General features: G+C 42.8%; 2 protein-coding genes across 2 annotated transcripts in view; one reads left to right on the plus strand and one right to left on the minus strand.

Annotated features, from left to right (window-relative positions):
- The window catches only part of LOC307033025 (uncharacterized protein), a gene marked incomplete at its 5' end in the record, with an annotated part of 34853 nt that overhangs the window by 12769 nt on the left and 2176 nt on the right, over positions 1–19908 (plus strand). The gene's annotated exons all lie outside the window — the stretch shown is intronic.
- Positions 6903–17818, minus strand: LOC307034535 (sodium-dependent phosphate transport protein 2A-like; the record flags this gene model as incomplete). The annotated part of the gene is made up of 6 exons (XM_079673361.1): positions 6903–9037; positions 9556–9667; positions 15672–15815; positions 16065–16214; positions 17472–17654; positions 17758–17818. The coding sequence occupies 6 exons, from the start codon at positions 17816–17818 to the stop codon at positions 8767–8769; spliced, it is 921 nt and encodes a 306-aa protein (XP_079529487.1). The 3' UTR covers positions 6903–8766.

A 19908-nucleotide genomic window follows, 5' to 3' on the forward strand; every position in this document is an offset into this window, starting at 1 on the left:
AATCCCCCCGGTCTTTTTCGGGATAAGAAAATAACGGGAGAAAAACCCCCGATTTTCTTTCCCCTGAGGAACCCTGGAAATTGCTTTCTTTAACAGGAGTTTCCGCAGCTCTGACTGGAGCGCAAGACACTGTTCTTGGGATGACAGGAGCGTTTCCTGAATCCCCTCGAACTGCGGGGGGGGGTAAGGCAAATTGCAGAGAGTACCCTCTGCTGATCAGCCTGCTCATCCATCCGTCCATTAAACATAGCCGCCTCCACTCTGAGCACCGCTCTGAGAGCGGGCGTACCTGTTTTTGTTGTGTTGTGGTAGTCATGGTGACAAGCCATGCCAGAGCCCTTGCCGCCGTTGCCCATGAAGCAACCCAAGGGGGGCCCCGCCCTAAAGGGCTTTGAAGGGGTCTCCACACGCTGCATCACATACCGGCTCTCAACCTGTCTCTGTTTAGGAGAAGACTCATCAACAGGACCCTGAGGCGGGTTTATGCTCCAACTCGTGGAGGTGTGTGCAGTGCTATTCACTTCGTGCGTAATAGCCGCGCTAGGCTTAATACGACTGTGTGTAGGCACAACTGGAACAGAGAAAAAACTGCGCTGCTTGTTACCCGAAAGGATAGAAGTAGCCGGTTTAAATGTCAAGCCCTGTTGTCTTTTAACCGACTGGTTAAATACCGCAGGCTTATACAGCGAGCCTTGCTGTTTTCTAACCGACAGATTAGAAACAGCTGGCTCAAACGGCGAGTCCTTCTGTCTTTTACCCGAAAAGGAAAAAACAGATGGAATATGCAACAAGTCCCGCTGCCTTTTAACCAATAGATTAATGGCAGCCGGCCTGACTAGTGTGGGGGACATGTGAGACACAGTTGCTACAGACACACTGTTGAGATTTGAATCGTTTTTATTCAGAATTCTCTCTTCCCACATAACCCCCCCAAAGAGTCATCTTCGGTTCTGTTTCCTCGGAGGTTCCCTCGGAGGAGCAGACCAGGAGCGGGGGTTCCTTTTTCCCCTCCGACTCGACGCCTGCAGATCCTGTCTCTGTGGCGGAGGAGCGGAGACCTGGGACGGAGCCCCTGCAGCTGCCGAAGGGCGATTCTGACGCCGTTGCTGTTCTCGCCGTTGCCCGCGCTGCCCTCGCTGAGACTGTTGCGGGGGCTGCGGGTGCTGTCGTTGCTGTCGCTGCTGTTGCTGAGGACGTTTGTCCTGAAGCCAGCTAGCGTGACGCCTTATGTCTTCTGCCTGCTCCGCGGCAGATTTCATAGACTCCACCATGGTGTGGAACTGTGGCCCAAACAGTCCGTCCGGACTGACTGGCGCCTCCAGCAGCTCCTTTCCTGCACCCTCCGGTATATTCCCCTGCTGTAGCCAGAGGTACCGTTGAACCTGTGTCGCCCATGTCGCAATCCGCGCCTGCGAGACTGCGACTGCTGCGCACAGGGTAAGTGCAGTACTAGCCGCCTTACCTATCTCCTCAGCCCTGAGGACATGGTTTTAGACTGCTCTGACATTTCCACCATGGATTTTGACAGCAACGCTATATTGTTTGCCGCCGCCGCCGCCTGGAACGCACACTGATGCATGCGGTCAGTCTGTCGGGCGACAAACCGATCTTTGGCGGCAGCCAACATGGGTTGCCGTCCGGAAACCGTGTTGGCCTGCCTAGCCCCAAAGAATGCCGTGAGGTTCGGCTCTAGAGGAGGCACGGTCGGGAAATTCACGTCCGTGAATCCCTCCACTCTCGTGAGGGGCACGTATGTCCCTATCGGAGCTTTCATTGCTCCAGGGTCCCTCGCTGCCCCCTCCTGGTACTTCCTTATGGCCGGGAAGCGTGGCCAGATCGGGTCAGTCCTAACCCTGTGCACCCGGGAGAACACCCCGGACATATCATCCGGCGGTGAGCTCTCCTGAGCTAGGGGAACAGGGAGATTTCTCCAGGCGGCCGCCTTAGATATAATCTCCGGAAGTTCTAGGAGGATCCCACCGATCGATGGCAATGCCGTGGCGCCGGAGATAGGGATCACTGGGACGTACACCGGCCCTGCACCGGGCCCCATACCTGTCTCCTCCGTCCGGAGGGGAGAGATGATGGGGGAATCACCCGGTGATCCCTGAATGGAGGGGACGTAGTCGTCCGACTCGTGCCCTCCACTCGGATCCAGGAAATCAAGGGCTTTGTCCCCGGAGTACCCCTCCTGGACGTGCCAATCGTCCTCGGCGGCCGCAGCAGCGAGAGCGTCCGCTCTCTGCTGTCTGAGGGCCAGCGGGAGACGGGCACAATGCGAGCAAGACACCCCGGGATTGAGAGCAGCGTTCGCATGCTCTAATCCCAGGCAGGACTCACACTGTGAGTGCCTGTCAAAACTCATAATGTAGCCCGTTCCGCATACGAGGCAATCCCTGACACAGCCTTGACTTTCCTGTCCAGTCTCCATTTTACCGGAAAACAGAAGCTTTTTAGGAGGAATGCTTGTGTTACGGTAAGTAGCTCTTAACAGAACTGTTTTTGCCTGACAATGCTTCTGCAACGGAGTGCTGAAGAAAAGTGGGAGTAGATAGTAGGGCCTACTTCCTATTTATACGGAAGTGAGCCCGGAGGTGGGGCCCACGTCATAGGTGGGCGTGGATTAAATCTGTCAGTGCTGCACACGTGCAGGAGGGATTACCCAATAGCGATAGCCTTAGAGGGCGAAGCCTTATACGATATAGAACAACACTGTAGATCAGCAACACTATGGTTTATTTTGTATTCACAGGCAAGTCAACGTTGTTGCAGTAAAAGTCCCAAGATAGCTCCTGGTGCAATAAAATGTATGTTGCATGTTACTGCTTTAGATGTGTTTTACCTTTATATCCCTTTGGGTAGTTTAATCTGCAGCAATGCATCATATTCTATAATATCATCATATATGTGTAGCTTTGTCTCTGTCGTATCTTTCAAAAGTAAAGTGAAACAGCTGTTTTCAGCTTTGTGATGATGCATTTTCCAGCTGATCCAAGAGGCTTTTTAAACACCTTACTTGGCTTAAGAGGGAGGGGAATTTTCTCAACACATAAAGGAACACTTTATCCTTCAGTTTAATATCACAAACATTACATCAACACATTTGGAGATCCTAATTTGAATCCAGTCTGTAATTTGATATTAAGGTTTTAATAATGAAATGAGGTCATGAATCGAGTTCAAGGTTAAGATCATCTTTATTATCCTATGTACAAAAATGAACATACAACATTAATATAACAGTAACAAATAAAACAAAATAACATTATGCAACTCTGATCTTCTTGCTGATACTTTTCAAAGTTACTTTTACATTAGCTCTACTTCTCCTGCTACTGTTTGCTCTGCTTTCAACTTCTCTTTCAACTCTGCTCTTTACTCTGCTTTCCCTGTTTCCTCTGTTCTCCTCTCCTCATCTTCTCCTCAGACTATCCTCCTTTTGCTGTATCCTCTCCTGTTCTCCTCTCCTCATACTCTCCTCCTGTTGCTGTCTCCTCTCCTCTGTTCTCCTCAGACTCTCCTCCATTTGCTGTTAGATATTTAGACTGTAATGACAGCTTATGATATACTTTTTATAACTACATCAATCACATGCAATGGATTAAAACGTTGTTTTACTTACCACCTCTTTACAGCTCCATTCATCTCCAAGCTTCCAACATTCACCTGGTGGTGGTGCCTTGGATGAAAACAACTTTTGATATGATACAATACAACAACAATAGTTAACACCTATCCACAGCAATAAGCACAATGAGAAGACTAATGGTCCAGGGCTCGACATTAAGGACTGCCCGATGGCCCGGGGCCATCTAGTATTTAGCTCGGGCAATGAAGCCTCTCCTGCTGGTTGCCCGATCGGGCAATCTATTATACCAGTATCATGCAGCTCGCGGATCCAGTAATGAGTGACCCGACAGTAAAACTAAACATATCTATAACTAGTTTAGGTAGTTTGAGAGATCATTAAAATAGCTACGAGTGATATTCTAACCTGAAGTGTGTGTTTTGTCCGCTCACCGCTGCATGTGATCATGCAGAGCTGCGTGTCGACTCGTCAGCAGCAGCTGATCTCTCTGTCCTGTCAGATTAGACTTCACTCGCGGTTATGTCCATATCGATCAGATCCAGCTAGTTCTAGCTAATAATATGACTACCTGCTTATTAAAAGACACCTAAACAATAACCGTTGCTATGCAACCGGGTGAGGCCACAAAGTATAGCGCAGCATTATGCATTTTTTTACATGCCCACCGGAACCCTGAGGCATTGCCAACAGATCAACGCACAATCAACCCAGACAGGACATCTCTTTCTCCACATTACGTGTTAGACATTAGAATTGACTATTATTGTCTGTCACATACTCTTCTTGTCTGTCACATAAGTGGCGCAACTGAAGCGGTATTGCGCTAAAGGGAAATTATTTTGACTGAAGAGATTTAGATTCGCCGGCTAACGGGAACGTCACCATGTTGTGTGCTTCGCGGACACGCTCGGCTCCTCTCGACTGCTGCTCGGTCAGCTTCCGGATGAGGAAGCATTCATTCGACCAACTTACAGTAGATAACATTACAAACATTTTTAACAGGGGCCATAATAGTGTAAATAATGTTTGTTTTGGCAGTTACAACTGAATGTAATGTTTTCTACTTTTTTACATCTGGAAAGGCATTTGCCTTCATCAGATGGAAAGTGTCTTGACCAACAACTTAAGTATTTCTTATAGCTATGCAGGGCATGCAAGCGAGCAAACAAGAGCAAACAAACAAGTGAAATTAAGAATAAAATTGAAATTGTACAATATAATATTGTGGCGGTTCATCTTATAATTCAGTCTAGAGAATGCACCAGACAGCATCTACAGTAAGACCTGGAAAAATCTAAATGTTCTAGGGGGAGGCCCCCCAAACCCTTCGTGCCATTTCGTCCGCGGCATTTTTCAGGGCAATCTCTATTGGGCTCAGGGCCATCTGTAAATTAGCTTAGATGACCCACAGGGCCATCTCCCAAAATCCTTAATGTCATGCACTGTGGTCTCTTTTATACCAGTTTCTATTGGAGTGAAATGAACTGTGCCATGTCACATAGGATTGGAATGGATGATTGGCTGTGTTTTGTGAATATAGAGGAGATGGCAAAAGTAAATATACTTTGTTCTTACCTAAAGCATCTATCCTCCTCTTCGTACCCCTGCCTGCTCCTCCCGCATTAGACTCTGGGGACTTAGCTTTTAAAATCTTGTTCAAGCTGTCCACTCTGTAGTTGGATCTCATGACCTCAGCTTTATGACCCACCCGGCCTGAAAAAGGGTGTCCACGATGGCTGGTACTGAGAGGTGTTATGGTCCTCTTCTGCCTTTTGTGTTTGGGGGGCGTGAAGGTGAGAGGAAGACTACTGTCATGTGGGGTGTTTTGCTTTACGTCCTCCAAAAGATCATTTAGTCTTGATATCACTGTACACATGAACGTCTCATCCTGTAGGTGGTATGTGTGCTCAGTAATTTCCCGCAATAAGGTCCCACACTGCTGTCTTTTCCTATCTCTTGAGGACTTTGAGTGGTTACCACTGCTCTGATTACAACGAGAGTTAGAACGACGTCTCTTCTCGATCTTCCCGCGATCTTCCCGCGTCCCGCCCACCCCGACCCTTTCCGATTACAGCCGAGCCGCTCCGATTACAACGAGAGTTAGAACGTGACGTCATATTTACATTAGACGGATCCTTTCTAGCCATAACCCTGCTGCTCTGAGCCTGTCAGTTGGAGTGATGACATCATCGTGTTCCATTACACAGGCGTTTATAGTTGAGCTAACGAGCTCTGTAGAGATCAAAGGCTTCATTGTTCTGAATGAGAGATAAACCTCTTACATGTGAACGTTTTGTGGAAGAACCGTAACAAATATCTTTGAAATTTCAAAACGTGAACCATGTCAAGGAAGTTGAGTATCTGAAGTGTAATTTTTGTGTAGTTTCGGGTTAATAATGTGGCCTTTTTGGCAGTTTAACTAAAGGTGTGCGGCTGCTGCCGTGAGGAAATATCTGCCTGAAATTACAATGGGGTTTAATGGAGGAATGTTGAATGTTTTTGTCACTTCATGCCCTCAAAAAGCATTTTGTTTAATTATTTTTTGCTTAATCATTTGTCATTTTTCAAGCTACGAGATGTTTTCCTACATTTGTCATGATAAATTATGTCTCAGGAATGTAGGGTTTAGGAATTATGGCAGTTTAAAAAATATATATGAATGCGAATTTCAAGCTGTCCTCCACTCTAGCTGTGACATAACACACTCTAGTTAATGTTAAAATGTGAAGAAAACCTCTAAAAGAAGGTCTGAACAATGTTTAATATCTCTAAAAGTAAAAATCAGATTTAAAAGTTGTTTTACACGAATAATGTCAGAAAGATGTGTAAGATTTTAAAGTTGGAATGAGTGAAAGTATGAATGAACAGTTAGCAGTTGAATTGCATGAAGTTTTGTTGAAGTCTGAAGATTTTCTCCATTGACTTCAATGTTAAAAATGGGATGTATTATGGGATGTATCTCTGGAATTATGAAAGTTATGAATGAGAAAAGTAATAGCCATCGATTCTCGACCAAGCTGAACGTTTTGATGTTTGAACGGAGTTTCTGCGATGTTAAATGCGGGAGGAGAAGAGGGCCAAAATACCGGCGGAATAATAAACTTTTCGTCCCGTGTGTGTGTGTGTGTGTGTGTGTGTGTGTGTGTGTGTGTGTGTGTGTGTGTGTGTGTGTGTGTGTGTGTGTGTGTGTGTGTGTGTGTGTGTGTGTGTGTGTGTGTGTGTGTGTGTGTGTGTGTGTGTGTGTGTGTGTGTGTGTGTGTGTGTGTGTGTGTGTCCTTGCATTTAAGTGATATCTACATGTGTTTTTCAGTGGTTTTGACTTAGGATTTTAATTATATTTACTCAATTGTATATGTTATGGTACTTTAGACATACTTGATTTTTGTACTTACATTTACTCAATTCATAAAGGTACATTTTAAATGATTTCACAGCTTTAAGATTTACTCAATATTTTTAAGTGTAAAAATATTTCACCAATACAATTGAGAACATTATCGTTTTAGATTTTTTTGGGGTGCATGTAGGCAAGACAACAGCTGCTTGGCCGCGGATAGGCAGACGTTACCTGAAATCACTCGCAAGATACAGTAATCACCCAAAAAAACAGCCACCTTAGACAAACAAGGTGCATTTATTTATATATTATCCATACTTTCGCCGCGAGACTGTTGAGCCGTTATTTCGGCATGGCGGGACATGCAGACACACATATTTGCCGGCGCCGTTGTGTTACACGTCAGGCCGGCATGCCATCTAATATCATCACACACTGGGGCAGCATTATGCTGGCATTGTCTCGTTAAGTATTACAAAGTAGACGTAATGGCGGATCTTCTTTACTACAGCATTTCTGAATAACAGTGTAAAAGGAGCTTAAAATAAACAGCTAACTATGCTACACAGAGAGCTGGTTGGTTAGGTGAAACAACACCTGCGGACATAGCAGGTGCTAATGTTTCTCTTTTTACTCGAGTAAAACGTTAGCTACACTTCACCTGGTTGACTGTGTCCACCATGCGTGTGTAGAAGCGGACAGAGAAACTAGCTAGACTTACGACAGCATGGCTGCAAGTGTGACAGTATTTAGATAATTACACGCTATAAAGTTGTATATGCACAAAGACAGGGTCAATATATTTCATTAACTTTTACTAGCTGGCTACTTACCAGGATTTTCAGGGAGTTTTCCTGGTGCTTCTCGTCATGGGGTTTTCCTTGCTTGGTTTCCACATGTGGCGCAGATTTCCCATGAGCACACTGTATTTGCGCACGATTGTTAATGGGGTCCACTCATGATGTTTTTTTCAAGAATATTGATTTGGAATGAGTAATAATTGCTGTTCCTGAAACTGATCAGTATAATTAGCCAATTCTCAAATATTTTGACTGAAATGTACCAAATATATTAAGGATATTTTAAAAGTATAATTTGTTAGTCAAGTACTCATTTATTTTCGTGTAATCAACTTAAATATTAGTAATAATTTAACACAACATTAACTGTTGGATTTTTAAGCATTTATTTTGGTATGTCCAACTCAAACAATTACTTTGGTGATATTTAGAGATTTTATTAAGGTAATATAGCTTTTTATTATTGTGATATCTACAAAGCCACTGATTTAGTTTTTAGAGTGTAGAAACAAATGTGTTTATGGCATTATTCCTGCAGAGTGTAAAAATGTAGCCTAACATCAGTCTTGCTGGACCTTTTCTCTTTAAATAGTACATCTGTATGAATAGATCTCAAGGAACATTTTGAACAACGCAACATTGCTGGGGTTGATTGTTCACGTCCACAAGTTCCCCAAAGAGCAGGTTAACTATCGCCCAAACTCTGCAGCATCCGGGATCGGCTTGGGGGAATACTACACAATGAAAGTGCTGTAAATGTGACTTCTATTTATCACGTAACCTGTAACCCACATACTAATGTAATGATGTGCTCATTGACCCGATAAGCCCTCTGATAGGCCGACTACTTTAGGCAGTAAGCTAGCCAGCTAGACATGATAATGGTTGCGCCACGCATTAGCGCAAAGAAAGGGTTTAGAACATTACTTACACTTATGAATTGTGTCTTTGGTTTGGAAAAATACTCTATTTCCAAAATCTTCAAATATCGCTCTCACTGCGGAAATCCAAAAACTGAAGACCTGCCATGACTAGGTCAACTAAACTAAGATTTGCTGTTTAGGGGAGCGGTTTAAGAAATGGTTAATCACAAAAGCTGACTGGCTGATAGTTACCTGTATGATGAGCTTGGTGACTGGCTCAGTGATAACTTTGAGCAGCTCAGGTGCTTCCTCTCCGGGATGCAGCTTGAACCTGGAGACCAGCAGGAGAGACAGCTTAGTGATGAAGCCGCTCGCCACCTCCAGCGGCAGCAGGACCAGCACCGACAGCCAGTTGAAGCAGTCGTGGATCGTTGCCCCAGCAAAGGCACTGCAGTGGGTCACAATCATTGTCTGTGTCCACTAAGGTCAGCCATTAACATGATCAACCACTCAAAATGAGTGCTTGTTAATCTGCTTTTTATGGGTCAAGTTTTTTTATATGTGGATGATGTAATGTGCAGTTTAGTTTTGACTTTGAGTTAGTAAATTATGAATGTTTAATCAATTATATTTATTTTTACCAGACACAGATTAAAATACATGCCATCTGTGCAGTGCTGTATATTTTCATGCCAAAAAGATACTGGCGGAGTCAATGTCTGTTGGTGCCATTATTGTCACTCTTATAAATGATACTTAAACGGAGGCTGAAGCAAAGAGGCAGCAGGCAGCTGCTAATGCTTTCTCTTAACCCTCCTCTGCAATCTCCTTTGCACTTTCAACACTTTTATCAATCTTCCTCCATCTCCCTACTTATCCTCTTCACTTTTCCATTTCATTTTCTTATTCCCTGCTCTTCAGCTTCTCCTGCACTCATGCTGTGCCTCGCCACCTTTCTCCACTCACCGTTTAAACTCATTCCTCTCTGCTGCTTGCATCATGGCCACCAGGGTGTTCGTGACTGAGGTCCCAATGTTGGACCCCATGATGATTGGAACAGCAGACCTCACCTCAAGCACTGTTGGGTGAAACCACGAAGAACAACACATTTCACTCGAACAATATAACATTTAAGATGGATAAATGTATGCACATACACAAACACACACAATTCCATGTGTTTGCATCTCTTTGATAATTACCTATATTCTCTGAGTTCTTTCACAGAAAGGATTTGAAAGGCAGCTCATGCATACTGATATCATTCTCTGTTAACAACAAGACCTTATATAGACCCTCCAGAAAAATGCGATTCTGTGATCGCAGAATTTACCGCATAATCAGCAAAATGGCGCAGATTTTTAAAAGGCCGCATATTTATCAAAAGGTCGCATAATCCCCGCATTTTTACACACAAAGCTGAGGGGAAAAAAAGGTTGACTCGTCTTGACGTGACGTCATCAGCTCGCGCATCACAGAATGTAAACAACCCTGTATAGAGTGAACGTGTGGAGCTCACACGATAGAGAAAACACCAAGATGAAAAAATCTAATCCATCTCATTTACCAACGAACATTTCTACTAAAGACCGGGCAAAAAGTGGGGGGAAACTATTCTGCACCCCGTGCAACTGTGTGTTGGAGCATAAGAGAAAATCGACGGTGGTGACTCACTTTGATTCATTCAAACATTCGAAAATGCTTTCTGCTGCTGCGGACAAGAAAGCCATTCAACTCACGTTCTCCGAGGCATCAACCTCCAAAACCCTTTCGAGGGCTACAAGAAACGAAGTGAGTAGCCTAAAAGATTGAAGCTGGTCAGATAACGAACGAGTAAATGAAAACGGAATGAGGCGGAGAAGTGTGTGTGTGTGTGGGGGGGGGGGGGTGTGAGATTAAAAAAGCCCAATTGCTTTTACAATAAATAAACATTGAGTGTGTTTAATTGAATAGTAAAGGGGTTTAACGTTAGTGGCAGGTTGTGTGAGAGAGAATAAATAAGACAGTCCAATATTTTTTGCCCCGCATATTTAGCCTATTTCGCAACTTCCCGCAATTTCACCGCATAAAATCACATAAAAACCCTGCATGTTTAATCGCATAATCAAGGAATTTAGCCCGCATAATCAAGGAATTTAGCCCGCATAATCAAGGAATTTAGCCCGCATAATCAAGGATTTTAGCCCGCATAATCAAGGAATTTAGCCCGCATAATCAAGGATTTTAGCCCGCATAATCAAGGAATTTAGCCCGCATAATCAAGGAATTTAGCCCGCATAATCAAGGAATTTAGCCCGCATAATCAAGGATTTTAGCCCGCATAATCAAGGAATTTAGCCCGCATAATCAAGGAATTTAGCCCGCATAATCAAGGAATTTAGCCCGCATAATCAAGGATTTTTGCCTGCGTTTTTCTGGAGGGTCTACTTATAGCCTGCACTCATTAGATAAAGACAGGCTGTCACCTCACCATGTCACTGTTTTTTTACTCAAGATAAACTAGACTTAATGAAAAGGTGGGGGGGGGGGTTAAAGGGTGTGAAATATATTGATTTCATTATTCCTTGGATCCCATTCCAATCTACTAGATTACATTAATTCCCAGATGTTTTTCGCAAATGGTTATCACAGTACTACAATCTAAAATGTCAGACCAGTCAGTGTGTCCTAATAATCAAACACAAAATATATATTTTAGCAGAGAGCACTTTTTTTGTATGTCTTTTGTAATGTTATCAATGAATTTTCTATTATTCGTTTAATCCCATGGAAAGGTAAAACTGTTAATACATGTATTCACCAACAAGTATTTTCTGTTCAGTCTTATGTACGACCTTGTGTTTTATAGAATTAATATAAAGAAACAAAAAACTATTAAACTAATAAGGCACAATGTTGCTGACATGTTCCCTTCATTAAGATGCTAAGGGCATGCAGTTTATTTTAAGTCAGTCCCACATACACCATCTTGCTGCCAGAAATACTCACAAAAATAACAAACATGTTTATATTCACAGCTGAAAATAGTCCTCAACCAACGCTGTATTTACTTCTGTGAGTTCAGTTTCCTAGAAAAGTTGAGGGCCCAGTGCACTCAGAAAATGATTTACATTTTGTATTTCACCTATTTTTTATTTGACCAACGCTATAATATATTTGCGAATTGTAACTTAATGCATAGCATACTTACATGTCTAATCTTATTTGAATCCGTAAATAAAATCATTTTGCTACATGGCAGCTCACCAGGGCTGGAATCTAAGTGAGTACATTTACTTGATTATTGAACAGAAGTACATATTTGATGTACTTTAATATTTTATTTGTGGGCACCCTTTATATTTCCACTACATCTCAGAGCGAATGCTTTACTTTTTACCCCATTGCATTTATGCGACAGCTTTCATGAGTACAGTAATTTTCAGATTACACTTTCTCTGAGGTCATGTAAAGTAAACTGTCAGTCATACATGGTTCTCACACAGCGCAGTGAAGAAGCTTCAAAGACATGATTTTTTAGAATATGATGCATTTCTATAGAAAGAAGCAGTAATACAAATCAAATTACAAAAAATAAGGTTATTTCAGTATATTCTGCGGCTAATAGTTTAATTAAAGGTCACCTATTATGCAAAATCCACTTTTTCCCGTCTTTTATACATCAACATGTGTCCCCTCTGTGTAAAGAGATTCTGAAAGCTTCAGGAAAAAAGATTCGCTCACTTTTTGTCCTGATCCATTTATATAAAAACCTATTTGAAAATGAGCTGATCAGATTTTGGCCACTTTATGATGTCATAACGTTTTTTTGGCTTGTGTAACCATTAGCCAATCACCAACCAGGTAGCTGCCGTCCACCTTATTGCCTGAATCTCCTAGAGCAGGGGTTCCCAAACTTTTCCATGCCAAGGCCCCCCAAAAATCATTAGCTTCTTGCCGGGGACCCCCTTTGCAAACCCACCAACAATGCTACAAAATATGTCACACATCAACTTTAAGAACGTTTTTGTTACTTTTATTCTCTATTCAATACTGTAATTATTACATTTGTTTAGCATGAGAATAATATTAACAATATGTTTTCAACACAGAATAAGATTTGTATGGCAGGGCATCTTTGTTCCACCACAATGTTTTTCTTATTATAGACACTATGTTGCAATACATTTTACCCTACAGAAAATATATTTACATATGCAAGAGTTTTTTTTTTTTGTCTTTCTTGCATTATGTCTTCAAAAGTTTTCAGTCAAAAAAGAAAAAAAATCTATTAAACTGACTTGGTTCTGTAAGTTCAACACTATATTCCCACTGAATAACAAACCTTTCAACAAACTGTTGATACAAAAACAGAAAAAAGAAACCAAACCTCTCTTTTGTGTGTGTGTGTGTGTGTGTGTGTGTGTGTGTGTGTGTGTGTGTGTGTGTGTGTGTGTGTGTGTGTGTGTGTGTGTGTGTGTGTGTGTGTGTGTGTGTGTGTGTGTGTGTGTGTGTGTGTGTGTGTGTGTGTGTGTGTGTGTGTGTGTGTGTGTGTGTGTGTTGGAAGTGACAGACAGTGATCACACTAGTGGGAGGGATGGGCTTGGTGGCTCCTACACAGTCTGTCAAGCCTGGGCTTAATGTCTGTCAGTGCCATACGCATGTCATTGTCCACATGTAGACGTGCTCTATGTTTAGTTTTGAGTACCTTTAAAGTTGAAAAGCCAGACTCACACAAGTAAGTTGTTGCAAAAGGGAGAAGGCATTTCAGTGCCCTGTCAGCCAAGGTGGGATAGTCCTTTCTTACATGTAGCCAGTAGTTAGACAGGGGAAGAGCCTCAAAGTTTAGTTTTAAATCCCCTGAGTTTGTCATCTCAATCAGCTCCTCCTGTGACTTTATGTCCAAACTAGAACCGACACCGGGGGAAAAGGGGTTCCTAACCCAGTTTAAATGTGTGTTTTCAAGGTCAGGGAAATAGTCTTTAAAATATCCTTGGAGGTGCTCCAGGTGGGACTGGATCATTGGAGAGATGGAGCCCAAATCATCACATGACAGCAGCTCCTGGTGAAGTAGTGGGAACATCTCTGTGACTCCCTCCTGGAGCTTGTTTGACCACAGCATAATCTTTTTGGAAAAAGCACGCACTTTGTCTTGCACCTGCAGTATGTACGTGTCACGTCCTTGCATGCTTTGGTTCAGTACATTTAGATGCAGAAAAATGTCTGACATGTATGCAAGTTTGCGGATCCAGGTTGCATCAGTGAACCGCTCTGCCAGCTGATGCTTTTCAGAAGAGAGGAACTCTCCAACCTCCCTCCGCAGCTCATAGACACGGTTCAAAACTGCGCCCCGTGACAGCCAGCGCACGTTTGAGTGAAGCAGCAGCCCCTCAAAACGGGCGCCCATCTCATTACAAAGCAGGGTAAACAGTCTGTGTTTCAAGGGGCGGGCTTTAATCAAATTCACCACTTGTACAACCTCCTGTAGTACCTGATTCAACTCGTTATCCATCCTTTTTGCGACAAGTGCCTCACGTTGGAGCATGCAGTGTGTGGCGACTACATGCGGGGCTTTCTGCTTAATGAGAGCGGTCACTCCACTGATCTTGCCGGTCATTGCCGCGGCTCCGTCCGAACACACCCCCACACAGCGGGCCCAGTTCAATCCGTTAGACTCGATGTAATCGTCCAAAACTTGAAAAATATCTTTCCCAGTGGTTCTTCTTTCAAGTGCTTTACAAAACAGTATTTCCTCGACAAATCTCTCCTGGGAAATAAATCGAATGTACACAAGCAGTTGGGCCTCATTCGATATGTCTGTGCTCTCATCTAGTTGAAGAGCGAAGTACTCGCTGGCTCTCACCTGCTCCAAAAGCTGAGCAGATACGTCCTGCGCCATGTCACCAATCCGTCGGCTGACGGTGTTGCCCGAGAGTGGGACAGCGTCAATTTTTTTAGCAGCATCCTCGCCAAGCAATTCTCGGACAATGTCTTTGGTAGCTGGTAAAAGCAAATCCTCTCCGATTGTGTGAGGTTTTTTTGCACGAGCAATGTGGTATGAAGCTAAAAATGATGCCTTCAGGGCCCGCTCGGGAACGGTAGCTTGCTGTGTGAATGCAGCAGATTGCCTGGCCAAATGCTCCTCTTTACGTCTGAAGAAGTCTGCCGTTTTTTCGGCCTCTGCCGGATGTTTTTGCATCAAGTGACGCTGAAGTTTCGAAGGTTTTAAACACTCGTTTGAGAGGGTCTCCAGACAGAGCACACACTTCGGGCAATCATGGCCATTTTTCTGTATGGCTGTAAAGCCATACTTAATGTACGCTGCCTCGTACCTTCTGATTTTAATTGGCCAGGAGTTCTTAGGTTTTTTTGCAGCAGTGTCCTCCACAGCAGGGCTGTTGGTCGGTTCCGTTGACCTGTTCTTTGTCAAAAACCTGTCCATTTTGAGCTAGCTAGCTTGCTCGCTTGAGGAGCAAAGCAGCTTGATAAATGGCGCAAACCGCCAGGTCTAAACATGACGTCATGGCGTCGTGAACGATGTTTTGACTGGTAGGCAATCAGAAAGATGACTATGGCAAATTATATGTTCCATTATTATAAATTATATTTTATAATTATGATTTTTTTTTAAAAATCAGATTTAAAATATTTATTAAAAGATAATTAGAATTTTTTTTTTTTGTCTTTCCTTTTTTTTTCTTATCTTGCCTCCAATTTTCTGAGGCCCCCCTAGCGCCCCCTGGCGGCCCCCCCAGGGGGCCGCGGCCCCCACTTTGAAAACCACTGTCCTAGAGCACCATAGTGTTCTTTTTAAACCAAATATCTCGCAGAGGGGCGTGGGGAGTGGCTTCTTATTTTCATCTAAAGCTACAGACACAGAATCAGCACTTTTGAAACAGAGGGGTTTATGGGATGCTACAATGCATGATCTGTTTAGTATTTCGAGCCAAACACTTCAGAGACATGTTTTGTATATATCCGAGACCGCTAATATATTGATGACAAAGAGTATAATAGGGGACCTTTAAGTCAGGTTTTAAATGGAGGATTTCTAGGAGAACATTTTCCCTATGTTCTCTCCGCAATGTTATGCTCCTACTCACATCCCGAGGCCACCAGACTGACGACAATGGAGGTGGAGGTGGATGAACTCTGGACGAGCACGGTGACCAGGATCCCCACCACCAGCCCTGCCACGGGATTGGACAGCACCGCATTGTCCTGGAAAATGTCCCCTGCAACTTTACCTGTTTAAATATGCGAAACACATAGAGATACAGAAATGCTGTTCTCGGACATGACATGTTAGCCAAGAGCAATGTTGAATACGATTCTAACTGCTTGTTTCTGCAAATCCTAAAAGGTCACCAGTCACCAGCCTCTGCAGTAAATTATACAGCAGGACCAACAGCTCAGTGACTCACTTATTTGGCAGACACCAGCTGGGAGAGTCACTTTAAACCCAATGAGAGGCTACTGAGGGTCATGGTACTTACCCCCTGCTAACTGGAAGGCAGAGCTCAGAGTGTCCAAGGAGCAAACAAAGAGGAAGAGGAGGATGAGGAGGAGAGGGATCTTGGATAGATTGATGAGGAGCTGTGGGATCTTGTTGGAAGTCACTGTTGTGGTCTGTGAAGAGCTTTCTGTTTAAAACCACAACCATAAAAACAAGGAGATGGTTAAGCCAGTATGTCTAACCACCAGAAAGTTATCCAAATATATCACAGATACGTTTTCCAGTCATTTGAAGCATTTCCATTTCTTTAATCTCTCTCCTAGCTTTCCTACAGAAGTGATTTAGAAGCACAGAGGCAGCCCCTGCATACTGACATTGTTCACTTAAGACACTTAACCCAAATAGGACCTCAGAGACCACGCTCATTAGAAACAGACAGGTCATAACCCCAACGTGTAATGGTCTTATGAGGCAAGATAAACTAGACTGACTGAAATGGTGGGAGGTTACACACACATTAAAGAGGGAAAAGGTTGCAATGACGTGTCCCCTTAGTTAGGAAGAACACACTTTAGTGTGTTTTGAGTCATTCCCACATGCACCACCAGCTACCAAAAGCACTCAAGGTTTTGGTCTTTTGCAGAATTTGTTAACAGTAAGATTGATATAGAACGACACCAGCCTTATTCTATGATTAAGTATAGACAGAAGTGGGAGAAGCACTCAGATCAAGTATCAGTGTATACTGTTACAAGTACAAGTCCTGCATTCAAAATGTTAATCAAGTAAAAGTATAAAAGTGTTGGCATCAAATAAACTTAAAATACCAAAAGTAAAAGTACCCATTATGCAGATTAGCACATTTTAGTATATGTTTTTCTTATAATTATTCATGTATTATGTGTTTATCAAAGCTGGTAAAGGTGCAGCTAGTTCAAATTAGTTTGTATACTGCAGGGTAGCTTGTGAATGTTACTCGGGGTGTAACTAAAGTCTTAATTAAGTGTTGATTATATTTCACATCAAAAATCCAAAGTAACTAAAGGTATTAAATAAATGTAGTGGAGTAGAAAATATTGAAATACTCAAGTAAAGTACAGAATTGTACTTATGTACAGTACTTGAGTAAATGTAGTAACTTTACACCTCTAAGTATAGCTCAATTTACCTGATGACATTGTTTTGTATAAGAGAGATCGCATTAGTAAGACATTTCACGTAGCTAAAGAGATCAAAGTCGTCTGAAGAACTACATTACCCAGCAAACATCAGGACTTTGTCTTTGTTGCCCAGACTGTGATCCCACTGGCCCTGTGTGTGTATTTCGAGCATGTCCTTATCTAATGAGCATGTGGTTTGGATTCTGCTGTTGTTATTTGCCTTTTCAAAGACATCAGACCTGCTGCCGTGCCAGGAAATGATTCTTCCTTTCATGCTGCTCTTGTACCTTTCTCTATATCGAGTCTATCTCCCTCCCTGGGTGAAACACTGCTGCTTTGGTGTTTGGTATGTTGGTTGTGGATCTCAAAGCTGCTGCTGAGGTCAAGAGTGGACACGATGCCAGACTCCCTGTCCTCCTCCTGCAGGAGTTTGGGCTTTGAGGAGAGTTGAGTCCCTTGCATCATCAACCCTGATAATGAATAACAAGAGGATGCACTCAGGTGGGGAAGATCAGCTTTGCATTTCAAAGTCATCAAAAAACAGAATGCTGGGAATTGAAACTAATAAGTTACCATGGCAGTTGATCGCTTGTTTCCGACCAGAGGACACTATTGTTATAGATCGAGATGACATGGTGCATTGAATGCTGTGTAGAAATATGGAAGCAATTAAAATCACAGCATGAAATGGTTGTTAAGGGAACACATATGAGAGTCTATGTGTTTAACAGCCTGCAGCAGGAAACAGGCCAAAGGAGACCAATATGTCTCAAGCTTGTGAGTCTCTCACTTTGCTACTGTAGTCCACAAACAAGCAATTAAAACAAAGGCGGCCCACAGTGTGTGTAATTGGCTTTGAGATCAAATCACACTTAAACTTCACACACCGAGAGGCACCATCTAGAGTTTAGACTATCAAACACCTGAACTAAGAACATCCATAACATTCACCTGTTTGCAAATTACACATTATGTATCACTTGTATATAGACTACTACTTCTATTCTATTTTATTGTATTTACCTCTGTTATCTGTTTTATTGTGTTGCACTGTTGGAGGAGCCTGTGACCTAAGATGTTCATCGACATAACTACACTGTAGCTATGTACGTACAATAAAAGCCTTGAATCATCTCTCTCAACAAACACCTTGTCAGAATCAATAAGGTCACATCTGTATCCATGTTGCTTATCTTCCCTTTCGTTTTCTGCAGCTGCAAGTCAGCTCTAAAGAGACTCTCCTCTGTATGGAGCAGCAACTCAAAGATAACCACGTTCTCGGTTCACAGAGAACTGTTTTTCCCCTTTCATTTCAGCCACTTTGCCATATTTTGGGGACTCCAGCGGAGGAGGGAGTACTAAAGTTGTCTGAATATCAATCTAATGTGTCCCTGTAAAGCAAAGAGGATGGAAGTGAGTTGAGTAATTACAGCAGTGGAAATTACAGTAATTACCGTCGCTACATCTTTCTTGTTCTGTGTGGCATCCTCCTGCTGATTCTGATGTGAACAAGTTAGCACGTCTATCTGTATGTGGGAGTACGTTAGACAAGTTCCATAGATTGCAGCTCAATCCTCCCTGAATGTACTTTGGTGATTCTGTGGAGTGAATGCTTTAATCTACTCTGCCTTTGTCTACTCTCTAAGTTTCCGTGGTTTTGTACTTTTGGTGAGTTTGCCTTCAAGTCACTGTGACTCACATTTATACGTCTATGCTTTTCATGTTTTGCCCAAATGTTTCTTCTTTAGTTCTAAATGAAGCGGGGGTAAAAAGAAAAAGGACTAATCAAACATTTAGTAACAGTTGTCAGCTTGCCGGATGTTTGCGCTCTTGATGCCCTAGCTGTAGAAAAATGTCCAGAGGTTTGCAATTAAAAAAACCTTTGTTTCAAATAATATAGAAAGCTTTAGAGCAGTATTGATTCAAAATGATTTTACTTATAAAAAGATGATTTTGACATATGGAGTTGGTACCTTACCTTGTCTGAAACCGTCCTAGGTGTTGTGTTTGAGCCCCTGAGAAGGAAAGTATCAACCTGAAGAACAAAACCTCTTTAAATAAGCCACCAGTTAACACCTCTTCCCTTAACTTGCTCCCTCATCAGAGACCTCATTGTTAATCAATAACACAAAGCCTTAAACTAATGATGCATGCGTTTGGAAAACACATTGTATATCAGGTGATGAATGATGTGTGTTCTCAACCATCTATTTTTCACCTGATTTGGGGCTGGATAAAGTATCCAAGATGAAGAGGACTGTTTTGTAGGATTAATGATGCTTGTCTCTTGAGGTTCTTCTGTATTCCTGTGTAAAAAAGTAGGAGAAATCTGACACCTAGTGGTAAATGTTGGAAAAAAAGTACCGATTTTGCACTGTCTCTGTAGTCCGCTCACACTGTGGTTTTGGAATAAGTTAAAGCCAAGGTATTAAATGAAAATTCCTTGCATGAGATAGGTCAGTGGAAGTATGGCAAACATGTGCGATGTACAGTGCGTGACTTTTGCAGAATGTTCAGATGCCTAGGCCCCATGGTGTGATTGAAAATGAACCAGAGAGAATTTCTGAGATCCACCTTAACACACACGTACACACATTTACTTACACACCCCACTACCCACAGACAATGTCCTCCTCACCATGGGAGAAGGCCGTGATGGCCTGAATAACAGGGTAATTGTTAACAATTAGTGGATTCTGTCACATCAGCAGTGCTCTCACCCGA

The sequence above is a fragment of the Notothenia rossii genome, assembly GCF_949606895.1.
Source record: "Notothenia rossii genome assembly, chromosome: 3".
Classification (NCBI taxonomy): Eukaryota; Metazoa; Chordata; class Actinopteri; order Perciformes; family Nototheniidae; genus Notothenia; species Notothenia rossii.